General features: G+C 40.2%; 1 protein-coding gene across 1 annotated transcript in view; it reads right to left on the reverse strand.

The window, feature by feature from the left end:
• The window catches only part of LOC145500664 (uncharacterized), a 49702-nt gene that overhangs the window by 16057 nt on the left and 20062 nt on the right, over positions 1-13583 (reverse strand). The window contains exons 22-37 of the mRNA XM_081480190.1: positions 13145-13313; positions 11345-11610; positions 10466-10626; positions 8998-9157; positions 8581-8713; positions 7660-7852; positions 6979-7081; positions 6637-6750; positions 6169-6342; positions 5255-5494; positions 4612-4743; positions 3828-3962; positions 2531-2653; positions 2062-2184; positions 1570-1767; positions 283-477 (exon numbers count right to left, since the gene is read on the reverse strand). Coding sequence (XP_081336316.1) covers positions 283-477; positions 1570-1767; positions 2062-2184; positions 2531-2653; positions 3828-3962; positions 4612-4743; positions 5255-5494; positions 6169-6342; positions 6637-6750; positions 6979-7081; positions 7660-7852; positions 8581-8713; positions 8998-9157; positions 10466-10626; positions 11345-11610; positions 13145-13313 — 2619 coding nt within the window. The remainder of the gene's footprint in view (positions 1-282; positions 478-1569; positions 1768-2061; positions 2185-2530; positions 2654-3827; positions 3963-4611; positions 4744-5254; positions 5495-6168; positions 6343-6636; positions 6751-6978; positions 7082-7659; positions 7853-8580; positions 8714-8997; positions 9158-10465; positions 10627-11344; positions 11611-13144; positions 13314-13583) is intronic.

Below are 13583 nucleotides of genomic sequence, written 5' to 3' on the forward strand. Positions count from 1 at the left end.
TGTCAGTGTGTTGAAATGTTGCGATCCTTTGGCCGGGGCTTTAATTTGAGTCTACTTCCTCTTAATATATATATTTACTAATTTACCTAGAGTACATAAATTAACTAAAACACATTTCCTACATATTTAATTACAATACATAACCCGAACCGTTCTCAAATAAACATCTTAATCAAATCAATTTTAATAAAGGAATCAAATTTTGAGGTTTTCTTGTGAGTGCTATTGTATTCGTTCCGAAATTGCGGCGTAAAAGTAAGCAGCGCACACGGCTAAACTGACCTCTGACACAAGACAGAGGAGCGATCTCCGTCCATGAAGTGTCATTTTGACATCCGGTATACCTGGGACCGCTTAGTTCATATCCATCATTGCAGTAGAAGACACATCGTGTACCGTACTCGACGTCTGTTTGTGAGCATGATGATGGGACCACTCCACCATTGTCAGGTACAGTCAGCTTTGGACACACGACCGCTGAGGAGAAATGAAAAGGGACAAAATAGCAACCACCACTTGCCTTGTAAAACGAAGCTTTTGTGTCATCAAATTTTCGCGTTTTTTCGCGATTTTCCGACAGAAAATACATGTAAGCATGAATAGAATTTGCGCTTACGTTTAATTTCTTTTTGTTTTTTTTATTTTTATTATTATTATTATTATTTATTTACTTTTTTTTTTGCTTTAATCATTTTTATCAGGACAACAGGTGAACAGAAATTTGCCCCGTGTAAAAATCCAAAATAAACTATTGTAAATACAGTGGAATCCCGATTCCTCGAACCCTCAGTTTTTCGAACCTCCCGATAACTCAAACCAAGAGTCATTTTCCCTCCTCAGTCGAACACTGCAATTTTACGCCCGATTTCTCGAGCCAATTTTCGTTTCCGTTGGAGGTTCGAAAAATCGGGATTCCACTGTAAGTTACTACAACGGTAAAACGAAAAATGAGACAAAAAAATGCCCCAGAAATTATCAATACAGCAATCTCAGACTATGTTCTGTTGGAATTAACTGTTTTCCGCCATTTTTAACGGGCATCAAATTTCACCAGTTTTGAGATGGTTCATCTGTTGAGGTCTACCGATGTTACGAACGCTTTTTATCAATATTTAACACTCTTTTCATCCCAGTAAAAAACAACGTAAGCTAAGCCCAGCAGACAGAAAATGTTTGCGAAAGCGTCCTATTAGGACGCTCTGGTTGCAATGCACCGTAGGAAAAAAAGATGGCGACTGGTACATCTACTCATAATTCGTAGCGCAAGAGAACTTAAACAACGCTCACAAAAACGTACAGAAAAGTTTTAAAATCTTCAAGCCTAGCATACACAGTGTCATTATCACAGGGACAACTATTGCAAAAATGTGGCTTTCGATTCTTTGTACTTTATGAGCTGAGTAAGGTTTGCATGGCATTGTGGTAAAATGTACAACCGCCATCTTTTTTCCTACGGAGTGATTGAGACGGCTCTCGTAGCCTTTGTTTCTACTATTCAGCGGCATGAATCTGCTCGCGTACGCAGGCAAAATTAAAAATTATCTTACTTCTAACAAGTATAGCACCTACGTTTACAATAAGGTACAGTTCCTTGCCATAATCCATCGATCTGACAGGTTACGGATAGATCTCCGCCCGCGATGTTGTGTCCAGCAACACATCCGTATGTACAGACAGTGTTACGTTTGATATTTGCACGTTCATCTGTGCAGGTTGCTGGGGTGATCAGACCACGGAATGGAGCTTCCAACGCGGGGCAATAAATCTCTGTGGTACAAACGTTCTTCGCATTATAAATATCCAACCAGTAATAACATAACTAGAATAATAACAGGAGGATGCATCATGTTGGTTTTTTGAAGAAGCTAAAATTTAAACTAGGGAGCCACGCATTACAATATTTCGTCAGGTCCGAAGTCCAAACCCAAGTCTCAGTGATGCCGGAGAGGGGGGCTTCGTGTGGTTTCATCAACCGTGACTTCAAGAAGGAATGGCCGAATAAGTCGAAACGTAAATAAGAATCTATGGTTTACATGATTCCGAGACAAAATGAAGGTGTACCTTCACATCCTCTGTCGTCGTCCATGAGTCGATATCCAGTCGGGCAGGTACAGTAATATCCACCTTCATAATTGGTACATTTATGGTCACAGCCACCTTTGTCTGTATCACATTCATTGATGTCTAAAATGACAGTAGAACCTACTGTTAACACCCTTGCTTTATCGTCATAACTTCCTTACTGAAATCTAAGACATGAATAACATACTATGGATTGCCAGAAAAAGTGAATCCGTAGAACAATCTCTACTGACGGTAGACGAAAGAGAGACATAGGGTCTTCCCAAAGTTTCATGTGAGGTAGTAATAAAGAACCACCTAGAACTTGTAACTTAACTTTCTAGAGCAGAACGTAGTTAAGAGATCAGAATTGGGTTATTCTGTTGCCCACCTGCACCAGCTGAGAAACGTTTCTCTCATCTGGCGGCCCAAGGTCTTTTCTCTTCACAAAACATGGCGTGTTTCTTACCTTCACAGCCCATTTTGTCAGCTTTAAGTTTAAATCCTGCTCTGCAATCGCAGTTGAAGCTTCCTGCAGTGTTGTTACAAACCTGTTCACATCCCGCGTTATTCAGGTTACATTCGTTGTAATCTAAAAATGCGAAATAAACTCGTGAGCAAAGTTAAGGATTAAACGCGCTGGTTAAGATAGAGTTAACCGGTTTTCCTTGTTGTATCTAAAAAAAAAAACATTTCATAAAAATACACCAAACTTTTATCAGGGCTGGGTTCACCACAGTCAATTCTAATTTTGCGTTCGCTTAAGATATATCTTGAGATATATCTTAGTTATTTTTTTCCTTGTCATTTAACTGTTATGTTAACGTTTACATCCGATTTTTAATTTCTTTGACTAATTCTTGTTAAATAAATATATTTATGTTCAAACCGACGTATCCTTTCTGAAAAAGAAAAAAAAAAAAAAAACGTTTCCATTCGAAAACAAGAGCGCAGGCGCTCCAAAACTATAACTTAATGGTCGACACACAAATGGGAACAAGTCCTCAGGACTGGCCCTAGGACAACTCCTTTGAAGAGTTTACAGTAGGGACTGGTCACTTGGACTTCTCACACCAGAAGTTCACACGGAGGGTTTTGAGGGACAAGTCGCGGTGTGACTGTCGTTAGCTGATTTAATTTCAGAAGATTTGCAACGTGCATCCAAAAGCACTACCGTCGCCAACATACAAAAAGGTACAGAAACATGAGCTAATCTTGCTAAAGTGCAAAAAGATCTAAAAACAGGAATTAATCTTGGCAACGTGAGAAAAGGCATGTTAAAGAACTGTTTGGACTAATAACTCTGAATATAACTACAAAACTACAAACCCCCAAAACGAAAATCAAAACACGTGTAATTTTCTTGGGAAAATGTCACGTGATGTCACTTAAACCGGATATAAATAAACCGGAAACGAAGCGGTAGCCACACTCGGGCACTAGTCCCTTCCATTCAAACCAGTTTGAGTTCGCGAGATTTTTGACAAAAGGGTGAAGGTCGCGAAGGTACATGTTCTCGCGACTTGTTGCAGGGACTAGTCTTAGGAACTTGTCTTCTCATGTGTTCCAACCTTTAAGCTTGTTGCCAAGAAGATACGCCCCGTTACTTGGCAACCACTGAATCTAATGACAACGGCGTGTGCTCACAATTCGTACGATTGGAATTTCAGGCTCTAGCTGTGATATTCAGCAAAAAGAAACTTCTGTTGGTGACTCTGAAATGAACTTAATTGCATAACGTTCAGCCTACTGTTGTTGCTATTTACCTTCACAGACGAGTTCGCTGTTCTCTTTAAGCTCGTATCCCTGTTTACATCGGCAATGATAGCTACCCGGCGTGTTAATACACAAACCATTTACAATATCACAACCGCCATTGTTCACGTTGCATTCGTCCTTATCTAAGGACAGCAGATAAAAATTGTCATTAAAAAGATGTGTAGGCAAATTTACTTCAAAATGACTAGTATGCACCTGACTTTTGTGAAAGTTGTACTCGATAGTTAATAACAAAATAAATAAAATAAGTTCAATACAACAATATTCTAACATGGCCTCGAGGCTTTCAGGAAAAACTTCTATATTTGGTGGTGTTTTCTTTGTACCCAATTCAAGTGTCCTTTGGACATTGAGGGAGAAAAGAAACTTAAAGATTTTTATTTTTCAATTTTGTCCTGAAAGCCTCGGAGCCATGTTAGGATATTGGGACATCGAACGTAGTCTATTATCCTTAACCCAAAAGTGCAACTATTATAAAAAGAAAATCAAATAAATGCTTAAAAGAAATAAGAAGACAAAACTGGGTGAGCTCCTTCCTTTTCAAGCAGCACATGATAATCAGCCACTTCCGAATTTTAAAAGATCAAGAAAGAAGAACTTCAACTGCTACACCCATTGTCAGTATTTGAAAGTTCATACTGATACCATCGCTCGACGCTTTTTGGCCACTCTTGCTGCTGTTTTCATAAATAGTTAAAGCAACACTATATAAGGACAACAACATCTAACGCCTTTTTTTTAGTCGGAGTGGTAAAACTAGTTTTTACTCACCCATACACGTCTTGGCGTCATAAGTAAGAGTGTAACCAGGCCAGCAGCCGCACTTGACTTTCAGGTTACACAGGTTATAACAAACCTGTTCACAGCCACCATTATCAAGCTGACACAGATCTGCAAAGGCGCCTAAATTGGAAAAATAATCTTACTTTAGTCCGAACGCTAAAATGAAGACTCCTGTTGTTGATTATTTGACCGAGAGATATGGATGTACTGACTCTTAAAAAAACTGTACCTGAACTAATCGTATCTATGCCTATTTGGATGTAATCGCTGCGCAATCACGTGGGTGCCCAATTACAGGTATCCAATAACAGTTTTTTTTTTTTTAATTGGATACTTTTAATTGGATACCGACGCCATTCGTAGGTCAATTACGTGCGCTTTATTGGCTGCTTAATTCCGTCTTAATATTTCCTACATTTAAAGTGAGTGAGTAAGTGCTAGGTTTAGATGTTTAAACAATGCGGTGGTCGAAAAAGTGTTCAATGGATCAGAACTGGACAGAGCAGAATGGGTAGCATTAACTTCATCAAAGCGTGTTCAGGGAGCCAGTCAGGGTACTTTCAAAAACTCCTATTTTCATTGATGAGTTTCTCCTCTCTTAAGCCTTGAGCAGGCTAGATTTAATACTCACCGACTCTGGAGTAAACTGTCACCTCACACATGGTCAGAATTCCTTCTTCAAACATCTGCACTGACACGTATCGCCCTGGGATTGGTGGATCGCACTGAACTCTCAGAGCTTGTCCCTGGCCCACAGTCCTCACGCGATCGTGGCACGTTGGGTTCCGTAGGTTGTCTTTGTTGACACCAACCCTTACGTCAAAGTTCGTCAGTCTTTCGAAATATTCATAGCGATTTACGATCATCACATCTGGTTAAAAACAACGATAGTGTAGATGAAACAGGTTTCGTCTATATAGGGCAGATTCAAACAAGTTTCCTGTAACCCAGAGTGAAACCATCAAGGACTGTTGCAGATGGAGATCAGTGACATTTAAATTTTTCGGTCAATCATAAAGTAGATCGTGGAACAGAATGGATGTCAGAAATGAAAAGAGCGCGCGGAGTAAGATGGCCTATTTGGAGAATTGGATTACAAAGCTGTATGGCAATGCTTTTCGATTAAGCCTCTATTGAAAGGGTTTAAGAGGAACTGAGAGCTGTATGTAATCTCTGTTGTCAGTTAAACCTTTCAGGGCGAGTTCTCAGCTATCAGTTAATATTCTTCAGCTTTCAGTGAATTTTATAGATCTCAGATCTCAGTCATCAGTTTAAAGAAAGACGTTTTATCTCTCGGCTGACAATATCTCTCATCTATCGATCCGTTAAACCACATCCAGACCCTCTCAACATTTCTGAAACCTTCAAATCCTCATAAGAATGTTCTAGTCTCAGAATTGGTAACGTTATTATTTTATCGCGCTATTCCCTTTCCCGGCATCCTGATTTCGAACCACGATCACTTTCAAACGAGTCAGGGATTTCGAGTGTTGCGTAGTACTATTTCGTGACGGCTCGGTTTGTTGTCACACCTATGTCACACACCTGTAACGATGTACTCCTGTCCGAGATCAACTCTCCACCACGGTTTGGTTTCTCTTTTGGTATGTGTGCAAGTCTTGTCTCTGTAGAAAATTGAATAATTTTCATCCACAGCTCGGCTGCTGAACCCGTTGTAATCAGTGCTTGACTGTTCCGTTGTCTTCTTGAAAGCTAGATCTAAAAGAAAATTACATTTGACGCTGTCATTCAGTCAACTGCACAAGTTTATTGAATCTTACACAGTTGCATCCCATCAACTCCATTTGCTATTGGCTAGGTTTACTGTCTTCACTGTATACAGTGCATAATCACGATCTTCACTTTCAGCTAACAGTTACTGGATGATACCCTCCTTGTGAACCATGTTACGTATTGAAGAAGTATCATCCTATTATGGCAGAGGGCAAAACGCTTATGAGTTGCACCAAACTCATGGTGACGGAATAAGTGTCTCGTCATTTTGATACTTACTTCTGGCAAACTTGCTACAGATACTTATGCCTAATTCATCCAACACCTCAAAGCGCTGATCCAGTCTTGCTTGATCAAAATATGTACACTTGTCAAGATGTACGTTCGGGTCGGCTGTGGGTAAGAAATACAGGTGAAATATTTGGTTTTGGGGTAATTTAAGACCGCGAAAGAAATGAACGAAAAGGCGCAATGGAACGCAAAAAAGACGAAGGTCAACCACGCAGTTGAACAACAATAGAACAACAAGTCCGTGATTGTTTTGGAAAGAACAAATTTGGTAGTAAATTACGGAAAGGAAATGTTTATAAACCAGCTAGCAGAAAAGACTGATCAACGTACTTGGAATAAAACTAAACAAGAGATGTTCCTTGTTTAGAGAGGAGTCACTATTTTCGCACTTGCTGCTTAACACTATTTCTTCACTGTCAGCTGGAATCATTGTCTGAAAAAAAGAAAGATTACATGAGTTTGCACCTGTCTCACTCAGCCTAAAGAGACATCAAGGAACAGAACGATCACATTTTTGATATGCGATGCCAATAAATCAATACGTGAAAATAATTTTATACAAGGGGCCATTAATTAAAATAAAGCTAAAATGATCTCAGTGCCAACATCAGGTATATCTAACGGCAAGAGTCTGGAATATCTAACGGAAAGAGAAGGTAAGCCAATTACTGCTAATCTTATGGTCAAAGCTGAATCTCAATCTGAACAAGAAAATCTACCTCGCGAAGGCAGAGGTGTCGCTCTATAAATAATTTTGTGTTGAATTAGAATCATTTATTTGACAGCCCCATATAGCTTAGGTAATATATGAAGTCGATTGTCAGTTTCGCATTTAAAGCTCGTGATAACTGTTCGCAAAATATTATTTCGTAATTAAAGAACTGTTCACCAAAAGCTGTGAGTCGTTACCATAACGAGTTCACTTTGTTTCTTGTGTTACAAAAGAAAAGCACGATGTTGTTCCAAAAATCCCTTTTCTCGAGAAATCTCAAAACTACACGGTACACTCACTTCTGATTTCGTATTGACACACTTTTTACTTCCCACGTGTTGTAGTGACCCTCCAGCAGTGAAACTGAACTGATGTCCACCACATGACGAGTATAAACCAAGCCCTGTACCATCTGCCGCTGCTCCTATTGGCTGCACACATTTTCCACTCTTAGTGTGTTTCAGATTGCCATTTTCCAGGACAAATTCTAATCTGTTAAACAGAGAGGTCTATTTATTTCATTTTGGCATGGGAGACGAAAACATAGGAGGTACAGATTTGTTCTTACTCAAGAAGTGTCTTTCAACAGTCGATTAGTACAAATGCACAACCGTATGAAAAAAGAAATTTACGGAAAATAAAAGAAACGTATTTCTGCGTAAAGCTGCTGAACAAACTTTACGCCAGTTTAGCTTGCTTGTAAAAGTTGGTCTTCGCTGTCGGATGTCATTTTAAACTGGTGTAAAGGTAGCTTAAAATGGATGAGCTTGATTTAAGTTTCTTTACGCGCAATGTAGAGTTTTGGTAAAGTTGCGCTTTACTAGAAAAAACGCAAAGTTACATTTTTGTAAACTTAGTGCAAATGTGGTTGGACACAATTTCGCTTGTTTACGTTTTCCGTAAAAGTTGTGCTAAGCTGTACTTTAGTTTACGCAAAACACGAAAACATTCGTAAAACTAGCGCAAATTGTGTATTCTCTTTTAAACGTAAGCTTACCATCCAGAAACGTTTTCCTCATAAATTTTTGAAACTTTTAAACAGCCAGATAAACTTACATCTAGACACCACTCATGACTCAAAATAGGCAATCTCACTACAACTTTTCACGCTCTTTGCAGCTCCGGTATTCGTTATGCAAAGATCGTATTGTACCATCTGACCGGGTGATCAGTTCTCCTGTTCGAATTCTTGTTCAATAATCACAGACTACTTGTTTTACCTGCTCTCACTACATCCGCTATGTATGAGTAACTTGGTGCCTTCTGCTACATTGTTCCCTCCCCCCTGTGGGTGAATACACTTCAAGGAACCGAGATGAACCAAAGAACCAGGACCATTCAGGCTTGTCGTACCTGAGGACAAAATACAAATTGCTGTAAGGTCAGTTCCCTACATGAATGGAGATATTTCGTGTAGTAAACTCATCAACGCGTTTGACCCGGTTAATACTATAACATAGCAAAGGCGACCAGACGCGAAGCGATCAAACACAAGTAACAAACTCACAGGGAAGCAAGAATTTTCTGAAAACTACTAAACGTTTCAAATAAAAAAGGCAAAACAAACCACGAGACGGCAACTGGTGTTTCATAGATGTATGTCTTCGAAGCGACACACATTTTGCCGTTTAACTCACCGACCGTCCAACACTGGTCAGCCCTCCTTCTCTTGATGGATCTGACCGCCAAGTCACACTGGAAATTCTGATCATCCTGCCTCGGGTCACATTTGGTTTGTATCAGCTTTGAACCCTTGGAAGCTCCATTTGTATCGATGCACAACTGGGACCACGAGTTCTAAGAATCAAAACAAAGTCTAGTGAACCAAAAACTTGAGATGTGCGGTTCCCGTCACTTTTTTTAAGACGTTTTCTTAAGGTTTCTAAAGACGACTGCAATCAACTGTTTGTACACTTGACGTTACCCTGAGTAATGTTTCGGGCAGCTTGCTCCCTCTTCATTTTTTTCGTCATTGCGAGAAAAGTGACGTTTTCGATGATACTAATTGGTGTAACATCCCCGGGCAACTGGTTAAAATGAACTCGCAGCGTTGCCGCAATCACTACGAAAAGTAGAAATTGAACCCGCGTTTGCCGTATTGAATCCAAATTAGAGACCTTTAGATCCACGTTTACCGCAAACGTCTAACAAACAGGCTAGGAAATTGCTTATTGGCCCAAAAGTTATAACCAGTTTGTAAGAAAAGAGTTACTGTATTCGATTTCAGCATTTGCACATGGCATGAAATAAAATTCAAGGCAATGAAGCTTGAGGTAAATGACTTACGTGAAAATTGAAAACGCAAGTCGAAAACCTCAAACGTTAAGTCTAGCTCTGGTCACGTGACCCCTAACCGGTCGCCGTTTACGGTAAACGTGGATCTAAAAGTTCTGCGTGACTTGTCCATTTCAGGGGTCAGTGTTATACTGAGCAATTTTTTGTGTAGTTTGGGTTGCAAATTGCTATTAGCAATTGCTATCAGCTCACTAGGATAATTATAACCGTTTATAAATTTTATAAATCGAATGTGGTTTAGCGTTGTCTAAACTCTTATCGACAAAGAGCACAATATCAAAGTCAAAGAAAATGTCTTTTTTCAGAGCGCGAGCTGAAAAAGGCATTGCGTGACAATTGACGCGAGCAGCGTTGTCTGGACTCTTATTGACAACGGCAAATTAGCCAATCAGGTTGCGAGATTAGTAGCAATTGTGTTAAAATAAAGCTTAGTCTTGTGTTTTGTTCTGGATAATTGTAACTAGATTGAAGTTTACCTCGAGTAATTTGTAAGACGCGTATAATGATAAAACAAGCTGCCTAAAAATATAAACTCTGTTGAAGGTATAAGGCAAATATCCAATGGCCGACGCCAACCTTGAGGACTCTCTAATATTGCGCTTGGATTCTCTTTATGTTTCCTTAGTTTTGCACAGTCCTTGCAGTGTAAATCTTGTTTTCGTAAATATGAAGGTAATGAAGAGTCTCGTCAAAATATTAATAGACTCGGGGGCAACCCAATCTTTACTCCAACGAAAAAAGGAGCTGGCAGAGTATTTTCTTCTTGCGCACGCTTTCACTTAGATGCAAGTCAATTTTTATCCAACCTACCATAACTTGTCCTTTCAGGGTATAAGCCCAATTCTGTTTCTCATCAGTATCATTACAACCTGTTACTCTAATAAGAGCGCCGTCTTCCTTAGAGTCCACGTACAAACAGGGTCCGCGCCTGGTATCCGTCGCGGACTGCTGATTCTCTATCAAGAATATTTCTACAACACAAGCCGAGAATGATAACAGTTATTGCTGAACCAGTAATAATAACACACAACTGACACAACAGAAAAAGCGCGGAACAAACTCAATTGAATCGAATGTACCGTAAATCGAGATACTGAACGCATGAAAGGAGGCAGCATGGCCGAGTGGTCAGCGCGTCGGACTCGTAATTCAGCGGTCCTGGGTTCGAGTCCCACTCTGACCGTACCACTGCCTGGATTTGTTGCTTCACTGTAGCCCCGAGTTCAAATCCTAGGCCACGCTTGTAAAGAGCCAACTTGTTATCTTAACAATGTTGTGTTCAATTTGAATTACTTGTTTCAGTTGTTTGGTCGGGCCCACTAGCCTTCGTGCTATAAACACTGCCGAAGGTAAATAAAGGTTATATATTTTTTATATTTTTATTTTTAAAGTACGCTTATAGCAAAACAGATACAAGAGATTTGTGCGTAATTTCTTAAACTCATCCAGCATCTTGTAAAAAGAAACCGTCTGTATGACCAAAGTTTGCCCAGTTGTAAAATGTTTTTCATTGAAATCAATAATTGTACAATTATCCTGCTTCATCTTGGGGAATATCGATTAATATAGCCTTCCGCCTCGTGGGTCCGGGCCAACTATCAAGTGATATTTCGAGAGCTTTAATTTCGCACGATAATTGTCTACTGCTATGTACGACGGTTGTCTGTTACATTTTGTTTAATCTTGTACCTGACATTTCAAAGTCAGCAAAGGGATTTGGATTGTCGTAGTAATTTTTCTCAGTGTCTGTAGCACCCTTGTTATTCATTTTGTCCTTGTACCACTCAGTTGCAGTATCTGCCCCAGTCTTCAGACTGCCAACCGGATCATTCAGGTTGAAATTAACAGCTAGGTAAAGACGTTTCCCAAATATGACGAGGTCCACGGCTGCGTTGAAAATGACGTTGCTGTGTGCTCCGTTCGCGTACGCTGCCAGACCAAACTCGAACTTGATGCTGTGTTCAAATGAAAAATAAATAATTGAGGATTCACTGTGAATAGTAGCCAGCTGCGTAGCTGACAGGATTCGCGAGCGAGTGAGCTCTGGCGGCGAATCCCGCCAGCTACATAGGCTATGTGAATAGATACATTTGCTCAAAGGATAGAGACGTCTATTTAACAATTAGACCCGTAGCCCTTGAGGGCGAAGGGTCTAATTGTTTTAGTATCACCCAACTAGTCGGACAGAATAGGCAATAATAAAGTTAGCAAATGCAAGTTGAAGAAATATTTGTTTGGGAATAAAACGAAAGAAAGCGTCACGCTCGATTGCGCCAATTTCGCTACTCGAGGACTATTACTAATAGTCTTTTACTAGCGTAGCCAATTAAAATGCAGGATTTGCATTAGTCCGCTAGTTGGGTGATACTAAAATAAGGTATCCTATCATTGGGTAAGAGTTAATGCGAATTTTGATCTTACCAGGTCGTCATAAATTATTATCTGTACTTGAAGGCTAAGGCGTAAAAGAACTTGTTTAGCAAACGAGCTGTTCCAGATGGAGGAAGTAAATGTGGATTTTGCTCCACCTGAAACCAATCGAGCTGCGCATGCCCCTATCACCAAGACGTCTGCGCCAGAGAGCTGCAACGACTGATTTAGAAATTTACTTGAACAGAGCCGAGCTCAGTTGTTTCATGCAGTTTCGCAAGATAAGGATATGCTATTGCCTGAGAGCTAATATCGGCATAAATATTTGAGTTCTCAACGACAAAGGTACGACAGACGAGCTGGGCCTCATATCAGGACGACTCTCGTCTGACTTTAAAGATGATTTCTAGTCTGTACTGCGCACTCCCGAGGATTTGTTTGTGTTTTTTGTTTTGTTTTATGTAAGACATCACAAAATCGATGTAAACATTTCGCGGCAACTACTTACAAGAAGTAAATTCAAAGTTTCAAAACAACCGCCGTTATGGATGCGAGGCGGTCGAAGTGTCATGCTTCGTTCTTTCTCATATCACTTGATGAAACAACTTCGCAGTTGCAAAAATCAATGAAGCTGTTGGAAAAAGAATTTGAAGGGCGTCAAAGATGAGGTATGCGGTTCGTAATGAATAACATCGATTCGCATTCCGTCGAGTGAGATTTATAACGTTTATAAACATTAGGGTGCTGAGACCGCCCAGTATGGACTGGAAATCATCTTTAAGAAACGAATTTCCTCTCGCATGTTCGTTGTTTTTTGTTGTTGTTGTTGTTTGTTTGTTTGTTTGTTTGTTTGTTTTTTCATTCTCCAGTGATTGAAAGGATCAAAACAAGCTCCACACGTCTTCCCGTTACTGAAATATCCACAACATATAGACTCTGAAAAGTGTGACTGGTATCAATCCTCCAATCCAAATGCTTTGCCTTACTTGTTCGCTGAACCAACCGACCGGCCGGTTCAGTTGTTTGTTGTCCTGTTTGTGTTTACGCGTTATCATATTAAGGTCATACAAAAAGCGCTTAATGCTCAGCAGTATTGAACAAGTGCAATCCCTTCCTTACCTGTAAACTCTAAACAACTGGGTCAGGACAAAGTTAATAGCCTGGCTGACCCAGTTGGTGGCCATCTCGGTTAACTTTAGAAAGCCAACAGCAACATCCAGTAGGTTACACAGACCTTTGCCGATATGTTCAACGAACTTGCACGATCCCTCGCAAAGACTAGCCACAGCTGGTAACAAAAATTAGTTCCATGAGTTATATAGCTTAGGTAAAGTCGGTGTCGGACCGATTGCCGGTCCATACCATCCTGAACAGCTTATCCGGTTTCTGTAGCATGAAGAGACTACAAGTATTTTCACTCTAACCGCCGCTCCCCCCCCCCCCCCCCCACCCTCTCCCCACCTCCCAGCATGAAATTTACCAGTACCCACTTATACACCTGGGGTAATGTGGGAGTTAAGATTCTTGCTCAGGAACATAGCGCAGAGAGCCCGGCCAG

This window comes from Orbicella franksi, chromosome 10, assembly GCF_964199315.1.
Source record: "Orbicella franksi chromosome 10, jaOrbFran1.1, whole genome shotgun sequence".
In the NCBI taxonomy this organism is placed as follows: Eukaryota; Metazoa; Cnidaria; class Anthozoa; order Scleractinia; family Merulinidae; genus Orbicella; species Orbicella franksi.